This window comes from Euprymna scolopes, chromosome 44 (assembly GCF_053919585.1).
Source record: "Euprymna scolopes isolate OS-2025 chromosome 44, ASM5391958v1, whole genome shotgun sequence".
Classification (NCBI taxonomy): domain Eukaryota; kingdom Metazoa; phylum Mollusca; class Cephalopoda; order Sepiida; family Sepiolidae; genus Euprymna; species Euprymna scolopes.
In genome coordinates, this window is record NC_136525.1 from 12,286,914 (window position 1) to 12,311,985 (window position 25,072).

Here is a 25,072-nt window from a genome sequence, read left to right on the forward strand (position 1 = left end):
TGTGTAAAAGTGTGCGTGTGTGTGTGTGTGTGTGTGTGTGTGTGTGTGTGTGTGTGTGTGTGTGTGTTTGTGTGTGTGTGTGTTAATGTGTGCGTGTGTGTGAACGTGTTTGTGTCTTTTTGTGTGAACACGTGATATATGTACAAGACGACCACCAACTCCAATGCGCCCCCCAATAGTTTGAGCCTATATTTTCGACTCTATAAAACTCTGACTGTTGGAATCGTTTTCATGTAATCAATTGATCGATCGAATTCCAAATTGTTTATTTGCTGCTCTGTATTTTTCGTTCTTTAAGAGTCTGTTACTTTTTTTTTTTTTATCGAGAGTGGCAATTCATCAGGATTGGCGTCCATCAATTATGGAACTTGATTGATAGGTTTCGTTCCGATTATGTTCGCCACTGGCTGGTTTTTGCTTGCACCTTTTATACCATCGCTCACCATAATGAGAGGCTGTACAAATTACGAACCGGCAAAAAGATCGTTGCGTTTCGTCTCTACGGGGTTTTTTTCTTGCATGTGTGTGCGTGCGTGTGTGTATGTGCGTGTGTATGCGTGCGTGTGTGTGTGTATGTCTGTGTGTCTGTCTGTGTGTGTGTGTGTGTGTGTGTGTGTGTGTGTGTGTGTGTGTGTCTGTCTGTGTGTGTGTGTCTGTGTGTGTGTGTGTGTGTGTGTGTGTGTGTGTGTGTGTGTGTGTGTGTGTGTGTGTGTGTGTGTGTGTGTGAAAATAAACGTTGAGAGAAGAGTTGAATCGTTTAATCATTTCAATTCATCTGCACGGCAAACTACATTATCAGAAATCAATCACCAGAAGAGATTAACAGAAGATATGGGGGCATTCTCAGCAAAGGCTGCTGCAAAGAAGGTGGGCTCCCACTACCGTGCTAGAAAACTACTCACACCTGAGAGTATCCTATATCTCTACAAAAACATTCATGGAGTATTGTTGCCACGTCTGCGCTGGTGCATCTACCGCTCTCTTCCTTATATAAGGTCCAAAAGAGTCTCAAATCTGACTAGTTCTGCACTATCTGCCAAGTGCAACCCCTGTCCCGTCGCTACAATGTTGCATTCTCGTGCCTGTTTTGCAAGTACTTTAATGGAATATATTCTGATGAACTCACAGCACTTGTGTCTCCTCGACGTACACACCCCCGACTTACCCGACAAGCAGCAAAATCCCACGCCTTCACTATTGAGGTCTCTAGATGCCAGAAAACTTTCTACTCTAATAATGTCTTCCCACAAACTGCTTAAATTTGGAATTCCCTTCCTATGTCTTGTTTCCCTGACTGTACTAACATGCAAAAGTTTAAGTGTAATAAGAACAGACATCTCGCGGTTCAACTCCCTACATAGGCTCCTGTTAGGCGTGATTCAAATTAATAGTTCCTTACTAGTGTTGGGACGATTAATCGAAATCGAAATCGGCAGCGAAATTGGAATCGGAAAAATCGATGCATATTTTTCGATGCCAAATCAAATCTTTTAACTGTCTTTTTTTTTTATTATTCAATTTTCACCCCAAACAAGGCACAGTGCCACTTTGAAGCAGGGGGCTACTATCAGGGACTTAATTAGCAGGGTCATTATGAAGGGAGATGAGTAGAAAGATGTTTGTTAAAATTACACTTGAACTTCTACATATTAGTGCAGTTGGGAACGCAGAATCCCGGAAGGGAGTTCCAAAGACTCGCAGTTCTGAGGAAGAAACTATTGGAGTAAAAGGCTTTCTTGCACCTCGGGATCTCTACTGTAAAGGGATGAGACTTAGTAGCTTGTCAGGTTTGTCGGGGGTAGTTACGTCGGGGAGGTACAAGTGTTTGCAGTTCGTCAGAGCATTCACCATTAAAGTATTTGTAGAACAGGCAGAGGGATGCAACATCTCATCGATGGGACAGAGGCTGAAGCCTAGATGACAGTTCAGAACCTATCAGGTTGGCGACTCTTTTTTGAACCCTGTCCAGGAGCGAGAGACAAGCAGCAGATGCACCAGCCCAGATGTGACAACAGTACTCCATACATGGGCGAATGGTTGCCTTATAGAGGTATAGGATACTGTCAGGCGTAAGTAGTTTTCTAGCACGGTAGAGGGAGCCAACCTTCCTTGCAGCAGACTTTTTTTTATTTGATTCTGTTTAAATCAAAATCTTCCATTGCTGGTAATAATGATAAAATAATAAATATTTATTGATTTTAAAATACAAGTAAAGCTAAAATCGATAGATCATCATCCGTACGTGTATTTTTGACGTTTAGGAAAATATCTGCATATTTAACTTTTTTTTGTGCGCACGCGCGTGTGTGTGTGTGTGTGTGTGTGTGTGTGTGTGTGTGTGTGTGTGTGTGTGTGTGTGTGTTTTACGGAAATCAGGGAAAATGACAATCTTATAGTTGAATATTTAGAGAATTATTAAGAATCGGAATCGGAATTGGTAATTGACTCGGAATCGGGAATTTAGCACAGAATCTGTAATTGTATCGGAATCGGGAAAAATATTGGACTCTTCCTGTCACTATTCCTTACGGCCAGATGGTAAGGCACCTTGTTTAGGAGACTAAAACTTGCTGCTATGGTTTCAGATGATCTGAAATAACAGCAAGGGGAGACTTGATTCCAAATATTTCTCATGTGTTATATCTCCCCTCTTTTGGAAATAGAGTACGATTATGAATATCTCCAGTATCAAATAATCCTTATAGACTGTGAAATTTACTTCATGTTTGAAACCAAAGAGTGTTTGAACGTGTGTGTGTGTATGTGTGTGTGTGTGTGTGTGTAAGTGAACGTGTGTGTATAAAGTGTGTGTGTATGTGCAAAAGTGTATGCGTGTGTGTGTGTGAACATGTTTGTGCGTGTTTGTGTCTTTGTGTGTTAATACGTGATATCTGTGCAAGACAACCACCAACTCCTACGCGTCCCCCAATAGTTTGAGCCTATATTTTCGACTCTATAAAACTCTGACTGTTGGAATCGTTTTCATGTAATCGATTGATCGATCGAATTCCAAATTGTTTATTTGCTGTTCTTTATTTTTCGGGGGCATCACATTGGGATGAAAAAGATAACAAAAAACAACAAAGATTATCTCTAAATATGAGTTGGGAGATTATGAATAAAAATCAGAAATAGAGTTTATAAAATTAGCTGTTGACACGCAGATGGCTTAAGCATTTAGCAAGGAAATCTATTCCGCGTTATGGCTTAGTGTTGCGGTAGCAGTGTCAGAAATTTTGTGAAAACTATTGAATAATTCCACCCGCTATCGTTCGAAGCTTATAACTCCTCGAAAAATGTAATTCAAGTCCTAATTTTTTTTTCAATTAAAGGAGCAAGGACCAAGGTTTCATTAAAAAACAAAAAACAAAACATGTGTTTTTTAAAAAAAGGTTTTAAACTTCGGACTTTACAGGTAAATTTCTAAAAAAAAAAAAAAAAAAAAAACACTACTTTTTTTTTTAATTTGAATATATTATTTATTGATCTTTTATCTTCAATTTGTGATATATAAAACTTTGGTACATAAAATTATTTACTTTTTAATAGACATTTGAAAATGGGGGGGCGTGAATTAAAAAAAAAAACGTTTGTCTAAAATATTATATTCGATTTATTGGAAAGAGCATAAAATTTCACATTGACCCTGAAAATATCGTAAAAATAGAATCAATAGAAATTTTTTTATAGATTTTTAAAGTTTAAAAATTGAAAAACACTGAAGTAACATTCAATTAATTTCATTACTATTTAAAAAAAATATTTCTATTACTTTTTATACAACTTTAATAGTTTATTTTGGAAGTATAATCCATAAAGAAAATAAACAACCTAGAAATTACGAGTTTTTTTATATTTTATTTGCAGTTTCGTGTTAGGGGTGTCAAAAATTCCTTCAAAAATTCTGATACACCTAGTGTTGCGGTAGCCATTGGCAACAGTCATAGCCATAGTATCTGACGCAGAAATTTTGTAATATACTTCTTTAAATCCACTCAAGTAAACATACCACTATATTGTCTAAATTTTATTTGCCTTTCAATCTCGCAACAATTATGCCAAGTAAAGACCTTGCTATTGACGGAATTTTCCGGGAAGTTTACGTACGAACTTCCTTCAATAAGTTTCGTATGTAAACCTTTATTGATAGTACACACATGAAACTGTAGTCCCCTTCGAAATAATCTCCTCCGGTTTCAACGCACTTGTGTAAGGTCCCATGGAAGTCCTTTTGTGTGAACGTCTCAATGACTCACATCAAAGCCTTTTTATCTGCTCAATTGTCTCATAACGACAGACACTAAGGTTTTCCTTGAGCTTAGGGAATAACCAAAAGTCACAGGGAGCAAGGTTTTAAAAAAAACAACAGACCCAGCCGTTTCGGAATACATAGGAAACGATCTCACACACATATACTAATACTAGCGGTATATATTTCTTTTAATGTTATTCTCATTTTGTTCTAGATGGAGGTTGGGATATCCACCCATTACCTCATACATTCCAACCGAGAGATCTTTCAAACAGTCTAACCGTCCCGTTTAGTGTAATTGTTTGAACGTCTCTTGCACTTGGTTCGCCGGGTATATTTGCTATATAGTTTTTGAAATTGTCGTTCATGAGATCAGTTGCTCCTCTACTATATATATATATATATATATATATATATATATATATATATATATATATATAGTTTTTTTCCAAAAGGCACGTTATTTGTGTGTGAGTAAGTTTGTGTCTTATGAACTCAGAAACGGCTGAGCCGATTGTTTTGAAATTTCACACGAATGTAAGTTATGTGTTTGGCAAGATTATAGGATAGGGTTCCTATCGGAATGCCTCCGATAAGTATTAAAAAGGGAGAAAATGAGGAACTCTCTTGACTCCATCTTGTTAAAATAGTCTGTGACAAGGATAGAGTACTCTGGGCACCTTTTCGACCAGTTCATGTAAATCTTCCGATCTTCCGTTCCTTTTTTTTTTTTTTTACATAGGTGTCACCACTTATCAAGGCCGATAGTCCACTCAAGGATAAGTGTTAAAGAGTGTAGAGTAGTCAAAAGGACAATATAGTAATCGATAGTAATGGAAGTTCAGTAAATTTGTTAACTTAAGTGGAACGGCTCATCAGAAACTTGTTCACGTTGGACTTGAACACAACCATATCATAGAAGGCTGGAAAGCATGAAAACGGAAGACAATTCCACAGGCGTGCAGTTCTAAGAAAGAAGCTTTGATCATGCAATCTATGTTTAGGTTTAGGCACAGATAAAGAGTGTGGAAAATTATTGATCATGTTTTCAGCTAGTCTAGTGTTTCTCGCGAATAATTGTGTATACAGTTCCCACACTGACATCAAACTGTGCACTTATTGTCTCTATAAACACACGACGATCCTTATCCATGAAATTCTTTATTTGGCCAATCAACAGTGTTGTTCTGATTTCCTTACTCCCCCCAACACCTCTCATCATCCCTCACAGACATCCTGCCTTCCTAGAATCCCCTATGCTATTCAAAAACTTACGCTCAATTCATGCAAGATGGTCCAAAAACAGTCTGAAACATCCCATACTTTTCTGTGGCATTTTTTCCAATTTTAAAATAGAATTTTATTGCATCTCGTTCTTCTAAAGTGTCTTCACGTCTCGATTGCGTTTTTTTTTTAATTCGCCGGCTGTGACAATCAGGCTTTAGTAGGATGTATTCCGATTCATGATGTAGCTGTTTATTTTATATCTGAAATCATAAGAATCGGTCAGTCATCTCATAGGATGCACAGCAATTACATGCTAGCTGTTCAAGAGTCTATGACAATTTTAAATGTCTGTACAAAAAAAAAGTTGTCGGCTTGAAAAAAAAATTCTATTAAAAAAATTTCTTCAAAATAACCTGGATTCGGCATTAAATAACCCGAAAAGGGTTAATATGCTGTAAAACAAAAACAACCAACCAAAAAAGTCGTGAAACTTATTGAAGGTAATCTTTATGCTTGATATTGTATAAATCATTTTCCTCGATAAACGCACAGACTAAATAGACGTATCTTGCTTATACATGCGTTCGTTTATGTCTTCTATGTAATGGCACGAGCCGCAATTGAACTGAACAGTCAATCTGGAATTATCCAATATGGAGGTCGAATTGGATGCCATTACGTGCGCATGGTTGAATTATCCATTGCCGGAATCTTTAAGGGTTTCTCTTTTACGCATTTTTATTTTCCTTATAATATTCGTAAATGATTTTCAGTTTCTTGAATCCTGCCCTCCCCGGGGATACTAGCAAACCTGTCTAGATACTAGCTTAAGTATTTTTGCTGATATTCTTTTTTTTTTTTTTTTTTTGTTTTGTTTTGTTTTTGTTATTTTGCATATAAATTTTATAGGTACAAACGAACCCGGTAAACACACATACTAATATACAAGGTGCCTTCAATAAGTTTCATAATTTTTTTTTTTCAGGCATTTAAAATTGTTGCACATTCTTGAAACTTCAGTATGTTATTGCTATGTATCTTATGAGATGACTGAGCAATTTTTATGATTTTTTTATTACAGTAGAACCCCGGGATACGGCATTAAAAATAAGTAACAAAATGCAGTACATATATATATATGTGTATTATATATATAATATATAATACACATGTATATAATCAAATAACATTATAAATAACACCATAAGGCGGGGTAAATACTGTAATCAGGAGCCGGAAAAACATATTCCACATCGTAACCTGAAAAAATGTATCCTAGGGTCACCGTATCCTGGTGTTCTACTTCTGTTTATAAAAATGAATATAATTTTTTACCTAGAAACTATAGGAGTTATAGCATTGCCTCTTGATATGAAATATCTAAAAACAGAATAAAGTTGAATATATCTCTTATATGGAAGTCAGGTTAGCAATGCCTAGAAATTACATCAAGTCTGTTGCCAATGCCGCTGGAAAGATGGTGGGATCCTTCTACCGCTCCAGAAGATATCTCACTACTGATGCAATTCTCTATATAAAAGCCAAGTACGTCCAAGGATGGAATACTGCTGCCATATCTGGGCAGGAGCTGCTAAAAACAGCCTACCCTGCCTTGACAGAGTAAAAATAGACTTCGTGGCTTAGTGGGGGATGCCCTTTTCTCTACCCTGCAACCTCTCTCCCACAGAAGAGACGTTGCGAGCCTATCCTTGTATTATCGTTATTTCCATGGCAGATGCTCGTCTGAACTCCAATCTCTGCCCCCCCCCTCGCCAATCTTTTACGAAAAACACCCGTCTAGCTGAATCCACTGTGAAAAATTTCCCCCCACTCTTTCAAAACGTGGATTCCATGAACAAAGCTTCTTTCTTAGAACTGCACCCCTGTGGAACTCTGTTCCATCTGCCTGCTTCCCACCTGACTACAACTTGGATGTCTTCAAGTCCAACGTTAACAAATTCCTAATGAACCGCCCCCTTAAATAAACACTTCATCAAATCTCCACACTAACGTACTGTACTTGTAATAACCCTTATCCCTGAGTGGCTTCCGGGCCTTGATAAGTGGTGACCCCCCCATGTAAAAAAAAAAAAAATTAAATATATTTTTTTTTATTTTTTAACTTTTTTTTAGAAAAGCTGGGCATTGATTTTTTTTTTTTTAATTTATTTTACAAAACTTTATTTTCTGATGTTTTCTTTTTGCATAATTATTCTCCTAATTACAGTAAATTTTACATTTGTAAAAAAAAAAAAAATGAACAGCTACAGAAAGAATAGGAATACATCCTACTAAATCCTGATTGTCACAGCTGGTAAACTTCAAAAATGCAATCTGGGTGTGAGGACACTTTAGAAGAACAGTATACAATATAATTATGTTTTAAACTTGGAAAAAAATGCCACAGAAACGTATGGAATGCTTCAGACTTATTTTGGACCATCTTGCATGAATCGAGCATTAGTTTTTGAGTTGCATAAGAGTTTCCAGGAAGGCAGGGAATCTGTGAAGGATGATGAGAAGCGAGAGAGGAGTAAGTAAATCAGAACAACAGTGTTGATTGGTCAAAGAAAGACTAAACATATATATGGTCTATAACACGATCAGCCGGTCACTTGTTACACTAAATGCCTTAGAAGTGGTCTCATGAAGATGTGAAGATGGCCAGTCATTAGGGTCTGTGTATCAAGAAGAAAATCATACCTGAGATGTTGCATGTGGGTGTGGCTCCTTTATTCTCTTAAGATGACCTTTTCACCCTGGTGGCATTCTGATTGGAATTTTCTTTCTTCGTCCTCCAGACCACTTCGTCGTTTGATGGAGGCATTCATGGCAGACTCAATAAAACACACAACACAACACAATCGTAATATTTATGATCAATCTTAACTATTGTATTTCTATACATAAATATATTACAATATTTTACAATGTTTTACAAAAAGGATCAAAAGCTATTAATATATCAATTTTAAAAATTATTAGACTGAGCTACATAGATAGTCCTGATGGAAAGCGGGTGTCCCCTGTCGTTCACAGAGAGACAGAAACACGCGTGCTTACCCCATATCATCCGGCCGAAAAAAAGGGTCGATCTAGAAAGGGAATTCTGGGATTGCACTTCTATATATATATTTAGCATAGATGGATACAGACGCAGTGCCATCAATAAGTTTCCAGACTGTTTTCGTATATGCACTTTTAATGATGGCTCGCAGCTGAAACTCTAGTCCACTTAGAAGTAATCTCCCCCGGCTGCAATGATCTTGTAGTACCGTTTCAACAATTTATGGAAGCACTCATAGAAGTCCTCTTGTGTGATCGTGTCAATAACCTTCGTCACAACCTCTTTTATCTCTTCAATTCTCTCATAGTGACAGCCTCAAAGGTTTTCCTTGAGCTTAGGGAATAATCAAAAAGTCACAAGAAGCAAGGTCTGGAGTATTGAGAAGGTGAGAAATTGTCTTAATGCCCATCTTGGTTAAATAGTCTGCGACAAGGATGAAGTTGTGGAGTGGTGCATTCGGGCAAATCTTCAACATTCTTAGTTCCGCGAGAATAATTTTTATGTTACAGTTCCCACACTGACATCAAACTGTGCACTAATCGTCTCTAGAGACACGCGACGGTCTTTAAACATTAAATTCTTTATCTGGGCAATCAACACTGGTTTTCTGATTTCCTTACTCCTCCCTCGCCTCTGATCATCCCTCACACTAGAAAACACACTGCAATGGAGTTCAGAAGGAGTGCGATTACTTACTAGGATTGCCAAGTGCACAAACAAAATGGCGTTTTCTATATTATAATCAAGCGTCGAGTCGCTCTTTAACAACATTTCCAAAAACATTACCTGTGTACAAGTCGACCTCCCCAAAAATAACCTTAAATCGTCTCCCAGAAATTAAAGTTGCACACAAGTATAAACGGTATTTAAAATTTCAAAAAAAGGTCTTCTCCCCTCCAAATATCTTCTTCAGAGGGGAGGATACGTACAGATTTAGGACCACGCCCGTTTTCTTTCTACTGTTACAAGGAAAGAGCCCTTTTCTTGTAGCTAAGAAAAACATTAGATAAGTAAAAATGAGATTAGGATAGACCGAGATTCGAACCTTGTAAGCAAGGTTCAGAAATAGATTCAGAAAGGAATTCGCATTGTTCAGTTTCACATAAAATAGTTTAGATATGTTGTTGTAAAAGGAATTTTTATTGTTCAATTCTTTTTATGAAAACTGAATTAAAATAAGGTCAGTTAGAGAAGAACGAGCAATAGCAAATTAAAAACGTATTGAAAAATAAGTTAGGTCGAAAAATAGGTTAGTAAGAATTCTTTATCTGCAGAAATGGTTTGGAAACATGTGCGAACCACGCATGTTTAGGCCACGTGGGTCGATCACGTTGATAGACACACGTATGACGTCGTGGCAGAAATGAATTCTCAATATAGGAGCTAGAGTCGAAGATGAGTGAGAGAGAGACGAAGATCGAAGTCAGCACAGATCCGAAAAGAGCTGACATGAGGAGCCCCCCCCCTTTAGAAGCGAAGGGTTAGAACATTAAACATGTAGAACCGACTTTGAATTCCAGAATGTCATCGTCATTTCGACCGGTCAAATGGAATAAAGAACATCTCATATTTTTGTAACTGCCGTCTTCGTGTTATCATTCTACCAAATTGAAGGTAATGTGAAATCATCGTTATTAATGAACTTTGTATAACCCATCTTAAGTAATGTGTTCCTCTTTCCATCATAAGTAATGACTGTCTCCTCTCATGTGTTAAAACAGCTGATCACCGAATCTATGTTATAAGGTCCACAGAACCGTATAAATGTCTCTCCTCTCACTTCTCCCCCTCATCAATATGAATGTCCCCATCCTATCTAATAAAAAGATCCCAGCTATGCAACAAAACATTTGAAATTTTACATAAAGGATATTCAGAGATAGGACAAGCTTTTTAATCGGTTTGGGTCGAAAATTTGAGTTACCAATATATAAATGTATGTATGTATGTATGTATGTATGTATGTTTGCATGTCTGCCTAAAACATCCTATCTAATAAAAAGACCCCAGCTATGTAACACTACTCTAATTTCCTCGAATTGCTTAAATTTGGAATTCATTCTATACTCCCTGTTTCCACAACTGTGCCAACGTGTTAATATTTTCAATGTAATGTAAATCAATACCTTGCTGCATAACTCCCCAATTAAGGTGCTCCTATTAATCTTACTCCTAATCTGGGTACCTCTTTATAGTTCAATGTCAATATGATTTAGTTGGGGTGAATAGAACTAGAGAAGAAAATGTCTTAAATTTTAATTCTTATTTGTTGAGATATTACGATTCACGCTTTAATATTGTTGGCTTTATATGTTAGTTGTGGAGTTATTCCCCTTGAAAGGATGTAATGTTGTGACCCTTTGGTTGTGATCATAGCGTAGTATCTGTGTTAACTGTGAAAGGCAAGGCCAAGGGTCAAAAGATTATTATTATTATTATTATCATTATTATTATTATTATTATTAATAATAATAATAATAATAATAATAATAATAATAATAATAATAATAATAATTGATTCGAGCGACGGCGGGTCTCTGGATCGATTATTTTGATTAGAAAAATAAACAATTAGATTGGGAAAAGGTGATTGACAGGAAATAATAATATCGCAACAAAGGAATGTGAAAATAGAAAATAGACGTAAATATGATTTTTGGTTTGCATAAACAAATAACTAGATTGAGGTTACATCAGTTGTTGGTCTGAGACACGTGATGAGATGTAGATTTGGGAAGATTCTAGTCAGTCGTTAGCTGAACATCAGAGAGAATGAACGACTCAAGGGGAGTTGGTCTCTCCATGACGCGCCGAGCGGCATTTCCTTTGGCAGCCAAAATGTGAAGACGTTGTAATCTCTGAAGATGCCGGCCGGATCATGAAAATAAATATTCGTATAAACTGTTTGTCTACAACTGTTTTGATATATCCACGTCAATTGTTTCCTGTTAGAACTGCTGCATAAATGTTAAAATATACACACTAGACGATCAACTAAATGATACGATGTATATACATACACGAAGGGGTCAAAGTTCAAAGGATTTAACTTTTGCGGTCTTAAACAAACTATTCAACCAATTTTGGGCCTAAACATTCGAAATTTTACATAAACGGTATTCAGACATGCAGCAAGCTTTTTAATCAGTTTTTGGGCGAAAAGGTTTACGTCAAAGTGGAAAGATCTCTCCTTTGCAGACTCTACCAAACACCTCCACCAATTTTGAGTCTAAACACTTGAAATTTTAAATGCAGGTTACCTGAACATGAATCAAACTTTTTAATATATGTACTAGCAGGACCTATGGGAAATCCACAGGGTACACATTCATATGTAATATATTGATGTTGGCATTCTGTAGATGTTCAGCGTAAATGGAAACGCTCTGGTATGATTGTGTCTTTTGTGTGAAAACTGCAAAAGTATTTATCTAAGCTAGCACGAACGCCTGGTAAAGCCCGGTCGTAAAGCACGCTTAAATATGATATTTTAATTATTGCTGATTTCGTATAAATTATTATAGAGTTAATGTTCTATCGATTTTTATACATTATAAAGTTGTGATTTCAAAAATAAAAAAAATATATCCAAATGACTTGGATGCATTAGTTCAAATCGAAACATAAATAAAAACTTATGAAAAAATATATGTATATATAACTTGAGTTCTTTCAGCCATAATCAAAACCGAAACCAAAATTTATGAAGAATTCTTGATAAAATTATTTATAAAAAAAATAGATGATTTAAGTGCCAACAGCTATAGTCGAAACCAAAACCAAACTTATGAAGAATTCTTGGTTAGATTATTTATAAAAAAAATAGATGATTTAAGTGCTAACAGCTATAGATGAAACCAAAACCAAAACTTATGAAGAATTCGTGGTAAAATTATTTATAAAAAAAATAGATAATTTAAGTGCCAACAGCTATAGTCGAAACCAAAACCAAAACTTATGAAGAATTCTTGGTAAAATTATTTATGAGAAGAAATAGAAGAACATAACAATCAAACGACCTGGATGTAAGCGTAACACACAAACGAACACACACGCTATCGTATTAATATATAGATATACATATGCACATAAAGTTATAAACACGTACATGAATATACAGAAAAAATATAAAACTCAACTATTCAACATGTACGTTGTTTTGGTACATATCTATATACACACACAACCTAACAAGAATACCACAACGATGACTATTTCGTATCAACGTAACATAGTGCATATGAGCGCGTAGAAAAATATCAGCAGCAGCAAAGGATGGCTGGCTTGCGAAGAGATAACCAGCAGCAGCAGCCGAAAAAAACGCATATGCAAATTAGAAAATGTGCGCGAACTGACACGACAAGAAAAGGGGAAAAAGGATTTTTCATTTATGTCTGGCTGGTGATCATCTATCGATTAAAATGGACAGTTAATTCATTTATCAATTAATACGAGACACTTTGTTTATAAAAAGAAAAAGACTTAGTTTATTTTACAATATATTTAATATACACACTTCAACAAATGACGGCGGTGGGGGTTCATGGTAGGGAACTGTGTCAATTTGTGTCCCTCAGCTGTCCTTCTCTCTGACTGTCTCCTCGATTTGTTTATCTCCTCTTTTTATTGACATCACTTCGACCTCTTAATCTATTTCCTCGCCAGCTTGTTATTGCAATTTTGCTGGTTTTCGGTCTGACCCATGACCGATTGACGTTATAGATCCAGGTGGCTACAAATACGAGGATTCCATTGTTTATTTTTGCTTGCCTAGATGTAGATTAGGTCACCTTTCCCTGGATTCCATCGTTTATTTTTATTTGCCTGGACATTAGTTTGCTCGCACCTCTCCTTAACAAGAAAACCACGTGGTTGCAGAGAAGCAAAGTGTGCGTCAAAGAAAATGGACGTGTAAGGTCGGAGACGAAAATGGGCCGGCTGTGGGCAGCATGTGCCCGGACGAAAGATGAACATCAACCAGCTTATGGTCTGAAGGAAGAGAAACGCATCCAGTAAGATGGACATGTTACAGTGAGAGACTTTTTTTTAAAGTAACGTGTATCAAAAAACTTTTTATTTATCTATTCCCTTTATTTGTTTACGTTACATCAATATGTGGTAACTTTTATTTTTGTCTTATTGTTGAACTAGCATGGATACCCGTCGTTGCCCAACATAAAGTTCCGTTTGGATACAGCTGCTATGCTAAGGATATTGAGCAGGTTTTCATCATTATGACATGTCAGCTTCATCGTTACCACCATAAATAAAAGAATAGACAAAAGCACGAAAATGTAATCTCCCCCAAAAAGAAGAAGTATGTGACCATCTCCCCACTAGATATTTCGGCAGAAAAAAGATACAAAGAGAAGTAGCTATTCTCTGGATATTGACCACTTCTTATTGCCCATACACTGCCCCCTCCCCAAAAATGAATCAAAACAACCTTTCTTTCAATCAAAATACTAGGAAGTGCCCGTGCGATGTAATTAGGATAAAAAAAGTGCTCAATATCCAAACAGAACTTCATGTCGAACCGGGCAACAAATTTACTAGCTTTGACAATCAGGCTTTAGTAGGGTGTATTCCAATTCCTGCTGTAGCCGTTCATTTGAACCTGAAATCATAAAAAATTGGTCAGTCATCTCATAAGATGTATAGCAATACCATACTGAATTTTTAGGAGTCTGCAATAATTTTAAATGCCTGTAGAAAAAAAAGTCTGGAAAAGACACCTTGTACGGGGTGGTACACATATTCGATGCCTCCGTTTAGTTTCGAAAGACAAAGGATACCCCTTGTAGGAACAGCTATGCGTGTAATTGTGAAGCAAAGGTTGTGCAACCACGCCTCTCTTAAATCGGCACGGAGAAGACCAGGACGACTGGAAACAATGCGAGAATAAGCAGAGAGCACATACAGCACCTAGAAGTCCCAACTGCTCACACATTTAGTGCTGATATGTTCAACGTTGCTTAACTTCGGCGATCCAGTAGGAACCGGTGTGTCAATGTGATTATGGCACACATATTACAGTTGCTAGAATGAGTGGCTAACACAGTTCACACAGTGTAATAACTCCATTTTTATATAAGGACTAGCAAAGGTACCCGGCGTTGCCCGGGTGTTTGGAGGTGTGTGTGTGGTGTTAGATAAAAAAGAACCCGGGGGTAGGATCGAACCTGAAGCCCTGAGGCGAAGTTTGAAAATAAAATCGGTAAGCCAGAATGAGTTAGTGAAAGATGTTTGAATTTATTTAAGTAAGAACCAAATTGACAGGTGCGTTCGAAAGTCGTCGAGCGTTACGACGATGACGATGTCAATGACCAGGTTTGTTTGTTATAAGCGAAGTAAAAAAAGAAAACAACGTTAACACTTAAGCGGGAAATAAAAACACAAAATAAACCTAACGTAAGGCAAACGAACAATGAAAACAGTAACGAACACGTGAAAAAATGGCTTAAATAAGCCTGTTTCGATATTAAAATTTAAAAAATCGGTGGGTACCCGGGTGTTTTGGGGTGTGTGGTCGGGGATGGATAAGCGAAGTAAAAGAAAAACAGAAAAACGAGCGTTTCGTGAAAATGGCTTAAATAACACTGGTTCAATATTTAAATTGAAAAAAGAGACACCTCACACCACGATTCGAACCCAAAACGTATAGATACCGAACCAACGCGCTAATCGACTGACCTAACGCGACGTACATGAAATTTGTTCCGTTTTTCAACTATTTAAAGTAAATCAGGTCATGGCGTCATCTGCGCATGCGTAGAACTGCTGGTCGTCACGAGAAGACCGTTTTTGTTGACCCCCCCTGTCGAAAATTGTCGATTTCGGGGTGGAAAAATGAACGTTTTTGGCCAATTTTTCGATATTTTTCGAGCGAAGGATGGGGCTTCGATGTGATACCGAGTTTGTGAATTTTCGTCGTGTCTGTCAAAAATTTTTAGCAGACACAAAAACATACACACATACATACATACATACATTTTCGCTTTTATATATGTAGATAATGTTTTAAACCCGAAAATGGTTGATGTTCCGTAACGGAACCGAAGTAAATAACTAAAAATATATAAACATTAATAACACGTTCATAGTATTGTTGTATTGTTGGTATCATACCGTGTGTATGATCGTCTAAATGTTGCTGTCTATTTGTGATATATTATTATCTAATTGTTCATATGCAGTTGCGTGTGTGTGTGTGTGTGTGTGTGTGTGTGTGTGTGTGTGTGTGTGTGTGTGTGTGTGTGTGTGTGTGTGGTACATGTGTTTTGGACATACCTTAACTTCGTGCGTAACCCCATTACTCTCTTGAGATGATGGGATGTGTCTCCTAGTGGCCTCGGCTGCAGGGAGACAGGGTAGTACCAGTCAAGGATTCGTCACTTGACACTCCGCCCAACAGGTGAGGGGCCGGGAACCGGCCCAGCACCTGTTGGACTGAGGTACACCGCCTGGGTAATACCTAGGAGGTCAACCCTCCCAGGCCTTGCCACCGGGCTTTCCGGTGGGGCAAGTTTATTGCTTGCTGCCTGAGGCGCCCCGACCGGGGAATGCCGACGGGGTTACTCAGGCAATTTTTTAAATTGCAGGAGTGCCCCTCCTTTAGGGGAGCCTGCGGGTATCCCACTTTCCAGGCCTTGTGCCAAATATTGCCGATGTGGGCGGCAATTAAATATAAATATATACCTTAACTTCATGCGTCGTTGATCTCGTCCACCTGGAATTCACCTTGTTCTTGGAGGGGAGACTGGAAACTTATTTTGGACGAAGATTCATTCACTCCAAGACGAAGATTAGTTTTATATAGATTTTATTCACCTTCCAGGTCTCGGTCGCAGAAGAATGGAAAGTGAATGTCTTTGCTTGCGTGGTTAATTCAAGGTCTTAATTTCAGACAGTCAGCGTCCCGCCCCAGTGAAAGGGGAGGCGACGACCTGTTAAGCCGACCGCTCTTCTTTACGTTCAAACCCCAACTCACTGACTCCAGCTAACCTGATCACGTGACTCACACGCAGATCCGATCATCTGATCCTCACTTCCGGTAAAACGTGTCTACAATATGATTAACCATATTTCTTTCTTATGTTCGACCTATTTCCTAACATTATCACGCTGCTCTCAGGGACTAAATAAAAGTTTTCGTTCGAAATTCCATCCAGATTCCCGAGATCGAGAGTCAGATTTCTAAGTTCAACAGAAAAAATTCCCGAGTTCGCCAAGATGCCCCTGAAGAAGGTCGGATGTTACATCGGCCGAAAGTTAGGGCGAATAACATTCAAGACAAGAACAGTAGTCCGAAGAATCTCAACATTTCATACGATAAATCCTCATCTAAAAATAAAATCCCGAAAACTTGTTGTCGTTCAGCAGAAGAAGCGAAAAGTTTGTTCAGCTGTTTAGGAACATTTATTTTTCAAGTGGGATCGGAAACAAATGTCCAAGAAATGTTTGTCGACTGAATCAAACGTGACAATGAAGGATGTTACGCCAACTCCAGCCTCAACCAGTTGGACAGGTTGTATTTGTCTGCTGGTCGAAACATTACCTATTGATAAAGATCCCCCTGGGGGTAGGGTTGATCACGGTCTGCAAACTAAATATTTGAACAGATAAGCTTCGCGTGCAATGAACAAACGTGTACAAACACAGGCGACACCATGTTCTGTTTGGTAGTTTTGTTTTACGGCTTATCAACCCTTTTCGGGTTATTTAATGTTGAAGAATGTAATTTTGGTAATTGTTTCAAATCTGTCTATCCATACTCCTATAAATTCGGTTTTCTTTTGTGTGCATCGATATTCATATTAAAAACCATTTTCTTATATATGGGTTGTGGAATTGCATTCACTAGCAAACGATCTAGCTAATTTGCATATTCTTTAAAAGATTCATTTTAATTAATTCCATATTAGTTTTTTCGGTTTTCTCATGAGATGATCATCTTTAGTTAACTATTACGTGTAATTATATTCATGCAGATATTCTACATGATTTATACTCGCATAATATTTGCGTAAAAAGTTTATAGTAAACACAAAATTGTTTCCATATATATTTATGTATGCGTATATATTTTTGTTTTTCTTTCTATCTATATATCTATAAAAGTGAACGTGTCTGTGTGTATATGTGTCTGTCTGTCTGTGTACATTTCCCTACACAATAACTCAGTCAATTTTTAGTCTACAGACTCGAAATTTGAAATACCGGGTATTGAGATTTGGGGAAATCGATGTGATCGGTTTTCGGCCAGAAATTTGGCTGTTAAGGGGTCGAAGTTCAACGATTTTACCTTTAAGAACTCTACCAAACTCCTCCGAAAATTTTGGGTTTAAACACTTGGAATTTTAGATATAGGTTCCTTGGACATGGGTCTAGCTTAATAACTTGATTTGAGCACAAAACAATAAATGTTAAGGGTTCATAATAGGCGTCAAATAAAAAAAAATTGACCGCTTTTTTTTTTTTTTTGCTCAGCATACATCTCCAAACATCCGGGCAACGCCGGGCTGAAATGCTAGTATATCTATAAAAGTGAACGTGTCTGCCTGTCTGTCTGTCTGTATGTATGTATGTCTGTGTACATTTCCCTACACAAAAACTCTATGAAGTTTCAGTCTACAGACTCGAAACTTGATATACAGGGTACTGAGATTTGGTAAAATCTTTGTAATCGGTTTTTGACCAGAAGTTTGGCTGTTAAGGAGTCAAAGTTTAACGATTTGACCTTTGAAAACTCTACCAAACTTCTCCGCCAATTTTGTGTCTAAACAATTGAAATTTTAGATATAGGTTCCTTGGACATGGGTCTAACTTAATAACTTGATTTGAGTCCAACCCAATAAATATTAAGGGGTCATAATAGGGGTCAAAGTTTAAAAGAATTGACTTTTTTTTTGTTTCTCGACATACACCTCAAGACGCCCGGACAACGCCGGGCTGAAATGCTAGTATATATATATATATACATATATATATATATATAAAGAGAGAGAGAGAGTGAGAGAGAGAGAGGGAGAAAGACAGACAGACAGACAGAGACAGTGAGATAGAAAGACAGATAGATAGGGTCGCCATAAGTAATTTTTGTCTTGTCAACAAAGTCCCCGTCGTTTTTATTCAAATTTAAAAGATTTAACAGACATTTTTTACCATGAATCAAACAGGTGCATTCATTTATTCATATATATATATATGTGTGTGTGTATACATATATATATATATATATAAAAGTGAAAGTGTGTGTGTGTGTGTGTGCGTGTGCGTGTGTGTGTGTGTGCGTGTGTGTGTGTGTGTGTGTGTGTGTGTGTGTGTGTGTGTGTGTGTGTGTGTGTGTGTGTGTGTGTTCGAGATTTCACTTACGGGGTATTGAGATTTGGAGAATCTTTTTAATTGGTTTTCGGCCAGAAATTTTACTGCCAAGCGATCAAGGTTCAACGATTTAAATTTTGGAAACTCTACCAAACTCCTCCGTCAATTTTGGGTCTAAACACTTGGAATTTTAGATGTAGGTTACTTTGACATGGATCAAAAAAAAAATTTGATTTGAACCCAAAACCTAAAATTAGCGGACGGTTTGGTACAGTTTTCAAAGGTCAAATCGTTGAACTTTGACCCCTTGACAGCCAAATTTCTGATCGAAAACCAATTAAAAAGATTTTCCTAATTCTGAATACCATTTATGTCAAATCTTGAGTCTGTAGGCTGAAAATTGACAGAGTAGTTTGGTAGGGAAATGTACACAGACAGACAGACAATTTCACTATATATATATATATATATATATATATATATATATATATATATATATATATATATACTCGCAGGCCAACCCGACGTTGCCCGGGATTGAATGATGATCAATGAATATTTCACACTCCTATATTTTTATTGTCATCAAAATCCGTGAAATCGCCCGGGGGAAAGATTCACATATTTCCATTCAGTAGCTTAGCCCAAAATATATGATATTCTATATATTGAACTCTGTGGAATCTACTTTTGCTTTTATAAAATTATTTTATACAAACTTCTTTCCAGTTAATAAAAAAAAAACATTAAGAAATTTACGTGCAGCGTTTGAACCTACAGAGTCCATCATAAGAAAATTGAAGAAAAAAAAAGTAACTTTCCAATCTTATAAAATTTCCAGCAGTTAATGAAAAAAAAAACAGTTAAGACATTTACGTACTGAGTTTGAACCTACAGACCACGTCATGCAAAACAAAAAATAAAAAAAAACACGCTATCAAGTTACCCACAGTATAATTTCTACAGCCCGTTATTCTATCGTTGTTGCTAAGCGACGATATGGAAAAAATGGCTTTACCGATGATAGATAAATTAAAATAACGGTTTCGATTATCGATTATCGGTAATTATCGGAGGTATTCTGAGACGAACCTCAACTAAGATCACTTCCAGACTTATACACTAAAGTTCTGTAAATTTTAAAGAAAATATGTTCAGCCGTTTCGGAGTCTATAAGGAACGAACTCACACACACAAAGTTGCATTTATATATATATATATAAATGAAAGCCCCTCCCCCTCTTTGGGTTGAGCACTTTGTAAATATATTTTCACCCGACGCGTATTTAAAAGCGATTAAGCGAAGCCCACTATTAATTTGTTTGTAAACAAGCTGATGGTTCGAGCACTGTGTGAATTTAATACACACTCTATGAGAAATATTTACGGCACTGATTCCTAGCCGAATGGTGAGAGCCGCCGACTGTCGAAGCGACGGTTGCAGGTTCAATCCACGGCTGGGGAAATGTGTTTGTCTAGCCGCACTGATGAGTTGTGATACAACGAAACAGTACTGTATGTGGATTACAATATATATATATATATAGTAGTGTTTGAATATATGGTTAAGTGACAGTTTTAGTCATTTAGAATTGCTTTAAAGCTTCACCGCTCACTCATTTTTCGACCAAATTTCAAACAATTATTACAGTTTATAGACCACCTTCTCAGCTTTATTGTGAAAATAAAAATTTCAATTTTCGTTCAGTAAAACAAAAGTTATGATTAATTTTCTGGAGTTCAAAGTCGTAAAAATATGTAAGACCGGGAGCGATGTTTTTATGACTGGCTTCCACAGCAACATCGTCCCTTCGGCGAGTACAGTCGCGAAAAGAGAAGTAACACGTGAAACGGAGAGAACGAAAGCATGAAAGGGAGATAATTAGGGGTATTTTATTGAAAGCAGACGAGTGCCGTACATTGTTATTACCTATGTGCTTATGGGGGCAAAAAATAAGACTGAAATTTAACAGTTAAAAAGAACAAGTGAATTTATTGGAAACTGGATTACAACAGAAAAAATGCGAGCATGCAAAGTAATATAGTTAAGCTTAAATATAGAAAAGTAAAAAGTAAAAGACTGGTTGTTAAAACTGGAAAAAGAAAAGGACAAGATATTCTAGTAAAAAATATAATAAATTTGTAACTTAAAATATTGCAGCATTAAGAATTTTTTTTTAAATTCAATTTATAAAATTATATAATCAATTCTTGTTGCTGCAATATTTTAAGTTATAAATTTATATTTTTACTAAAATATCTTGTCCTTTTCTTTTAGCTTGTCTTTTTTTTTTCAGTTTGAACAACTAGTCTTTTACTTTTCCATGTTTTAGCTTAACCATATTACTTTTCAGTCTCGCATTTTTGTCTATTGTAATATATATATATATATATATATATATATATATATATATATATATATATATATATATATATATATATATAGGTTCTGAATATGACTTCAAACTATATCCGAGAGTGAGGTCCCAGCTTGCGGGCTTTGGGGAGGGGGGTGGAGCAACCCTTTAATTGCCATTGCTCCCAGGTCTACTCTGACCGGAGTGGTAGTACCTGTTAGGGTCTTAACTATGGGTTAAATAGAAACCGACTTGAATATATATATATATATATATATATATATATATATATATATATATATATATATATACCGACTTGAATATATATATATATATATATATATATATATATATATATATATATATATATATAAAATGTCTTCTTTAAAATAACTGGATTCGGCATTAAATGACCTGAAAAGGGTTGATATGCCATAAAACAGAAACAACCAACAACAATCTCTATATATAGATAGAGACTACGATAGAAAGAAATGGATAGATAGATGAATAGATAGATAGATAGATAGATAGATAGATAGATAGATAGATGTGTATGCGAAAATAAAACTCAACAAAAGAACAATAGACCGAATAATCCAAATAAAACAAATTAAACAGTTTGTTTCATATATATATATATATATATATATATATATATATATATATATATATATATATATATATATATAGAGAGAGAGAGAGAGAGAGAGAGAGAGAGAGAGATATATAGATAGATAGATAGATAGATAATCCTGCACGGTACCCAAAATGGCCGACTTGTAACAACGTGGGGATGGAATGTCTTTTTCCCAAACGAAAACACATGTACAAAATTAACCTTCTGTTGGCAACATCGAATAGAAATATCATCTGACGAATTGGTGAGGAAAAGGGGTTTCTTATGAACATATAAAATCATAAAATTGCCATCCCATTAACGAAACGGCTGTAATGAAGAAATCAGATGAAATAAACAAAACTTATGAAAAAGAAAAAATGTAAGTCCTTGAATTTCAACAAAGTTTTGTACTGTATATATATATATATATATATATATATATATATATATATATATATATATATATATATATATATACATATATATAAGTACTTCATTTAATCACATCAATTAATATACAAAAGTATAAATTTATGTGTAAACTTTTAGTATTTACTTCATTAGTGATCAATACGTAGGTAGAGCTAGATAGTAAATTATAAAATATATATGCCAATTAAGCTGCACAGAATCTTCCGCGTTTCATCCACGCTAGGATTCATCAGGCTTGTGCGAGGTGTTTTGGTTGTTTCGCGTTTTTATATACGCACATTCTATTGAGTTTTTAGTTAGCCAATCAGCTTTCTAGTTTCCACCGAGCAATCCTAGCATGGATGAAACGCAGAATATTCTGTGTAGCTTAATTGCCATATATATTTTATGACTTACTATATGTATATATATATATATAGTCTTTGAAGTTTTTAACCTTTAAAACTATACAAAAAATTACTTTTTATCATTCGTTAAAAAACCATCTAGTCAGTAAGTCATTTAATCACCTGCAATCACTGCATCAACTCTCTCGAATTTACTATAATACCAATTTTTTTTATTTTTCAAGGGATCATCAGTTGTTTACCATGAAACACTGTTTCGGGGATTTAAAAACAATATATATATATATATATATATATATATATATATATATACAGAGAGAGAGAGAGAGAGAGAGAGAGAGCCTTAGAGCGGAAGAAATAGATAGATAGATAGATAGATAGATAGATAGATAGATAGATAGATAGATAGATAGATAGATAGATATGCGAAAATAACACTCCAGAAAAGTACAATAGTCGGAATAATCCAAATAAAACAAATTAAACAGTTCATTTCAAGAAACTGATTGAAGAAAGATCCACAAAGACAGAAATTGTACATAACTGAACGAGTGAATGAAGCTGAATGTAAATAATGACGAGAAGTGCAGCAAGTGTTTACAATGGGGTGAGACTGGCTGCATAAGCTCAAAAGCTGAGCGGACATATGGCTAGATTAATTATCGCGTCTTTTGTTGTTTTTCTGCATATTAAAACTATTATTTAATTCGGCCAATTAAACGTATATGCTTATGTGTGTATTTACACGCACGTTTGTAGTCGACATGAATCAATCATGACGATAATTTTTGGCGACAGCCGTCGGTGAACGTGAGTGATTTTACAAAGCGCTTCTAACGGACAACACACGCGAGACACTTAGGAAATAACAAGGGAGAACATGCCGAGCAAACGTCATTACTTCTACGTTTCCGCCTCTTTGTTCTGCCTGACCAGCCAGTGGTTATGTCATGCTGTAACAGAAGGGGTCGAACCGGTAAGGCGGAAGTCATACGCGCCCGAAAGTGGCAAAGCTACCAGAAATGCATCAGCTCCGCACGAATCAAGCACACCTCAACGCTCGAAGATCAATTCGAAACAAGAGCTAACCAATCCCGACCATGACGTTGCAAACACGGAAATAACCGGATCAGAATTCGAGAAGGTTCACCAAAAAGAGCGGGACGCTGACCGGCTTTTTTACAAGCAAAGATCAGCTCCTGGTAAACAGCTTGACCGTAAAAAATTCAAAAACCATGCCATTTCCCTGGTCAAAAGGTCGGCTCAAAACAAACTCACCACACTACTGGACAATCCGACTTTGATGTCTAACGCCACTGGCCAAAATATCTTGACCAATCTTCAGAAGAAAGAAGCGGGCGTAGCAAGAATAAATCGCGCTCTGAATACACCACCACTAGACCTGACAGTGAACGTCGCAAAGTTGGATTTGTGCGTCCTCATATGTCTGGCGCATGTGAGTTGCTTGGGAGCGATTTTCGATGTTAGAAAGTCGGTATGCAAACTGAGGAGTAGACATGGCGATCTCGCAGATCAACAGGTCCCTTCCACCGGGGTCATGATACATAATTATGACAACGACGATGTGAAATTCTTTACAGTAAACCATAAAATGCTTACGGTATGTATAAACTTAAAATATTGGGTTAGCTATTTATTTAAAACCGATATACATTAGAAGTATTTTAACTCCTTATCCTATAGGATTTCGATGTCTGCCATCTCTTCAGAGGAGAAAATATTAGCAATGGATAAAAAAAAAATCAATACGAAAAATATATAAATATCTTCTCTGTATTTATTTCCTATCTGTTGACGTGTAGGAATACAAAATGTCTTTCGAAAAAAACGTTTTCGTTTTTTTTTTCAAAAGCACAAAATTTTCGACCAATCCTTCGGTCTTCTTCAGTGTGAATGATAGAAACACGAATGCACGACAAAAGTTACTTATGGCGGACCTTAGAGTCCGCCATAATAATTTTTGTCTTGGCAACAAAGTCCCCGTCATTTTAATGCAAATTTAAAAGATTTAATAAACATTTTTTTACAACAAACATGTTACCCTGATCTTCATAGTTCTTGTTGCCTCTCCACGTTTCGGCCAAATCGTCCTCTGGTCTTCTTCAGTTGGTTAACCGCGACGGGATAGGAATGTTGATTTTCTACGGTTCCAGGTGAGCATTGTCTGAAGATAGCGGTTTCAATTCAACTCAAAGCCGGCCGGAGGCTTAGTTGGCAAAAAACGTGGTTAAACAACGACAACTATGGAAGGCAGTTATTACTGTGGATACAGTTAAGAGACTCAGCATTTCTGTCCCGTCGTGGTTAACCACCTGAAGAAGGCCAGACGATGAGTTGGCCGAAACGTGGTGAAACCACACCAACTATGAAGATGAGGATAACAATCCGCAAAAGAATTACTATACAAATTATGAAGCCTCATCT

The 25,072-nt window shown here is 36.4% G+C and overlaps 1 protein-coding gene across 2 annotated transcripts in view; it reads left to right on the forward strand.

The window, feature by feature from the left end:
• The first annotated feature begins 23,063 nt into the window (after positions 1-23,063).
• Positions 23,064-25,072, forward strand: part of LOC145268691 (uncharacterized) — a 102,233-nt gene continuing 100,224 nt past the window's right edge. For both annotated transcript variants that reach the window (XM_080124206.1, XM_080124207.1), the window contains exon 1: positions 23,064-24,248. In XM_080124206.1, the coding sequence (XP_079980332.1) occupies positions 23,508-24,248 (741 nt within the window). In that variant the 5' untranslated portion in view covers positions 23,064-23,507. The remainder of the gene's footprint in view (positions 24,249-25,072) is intronic.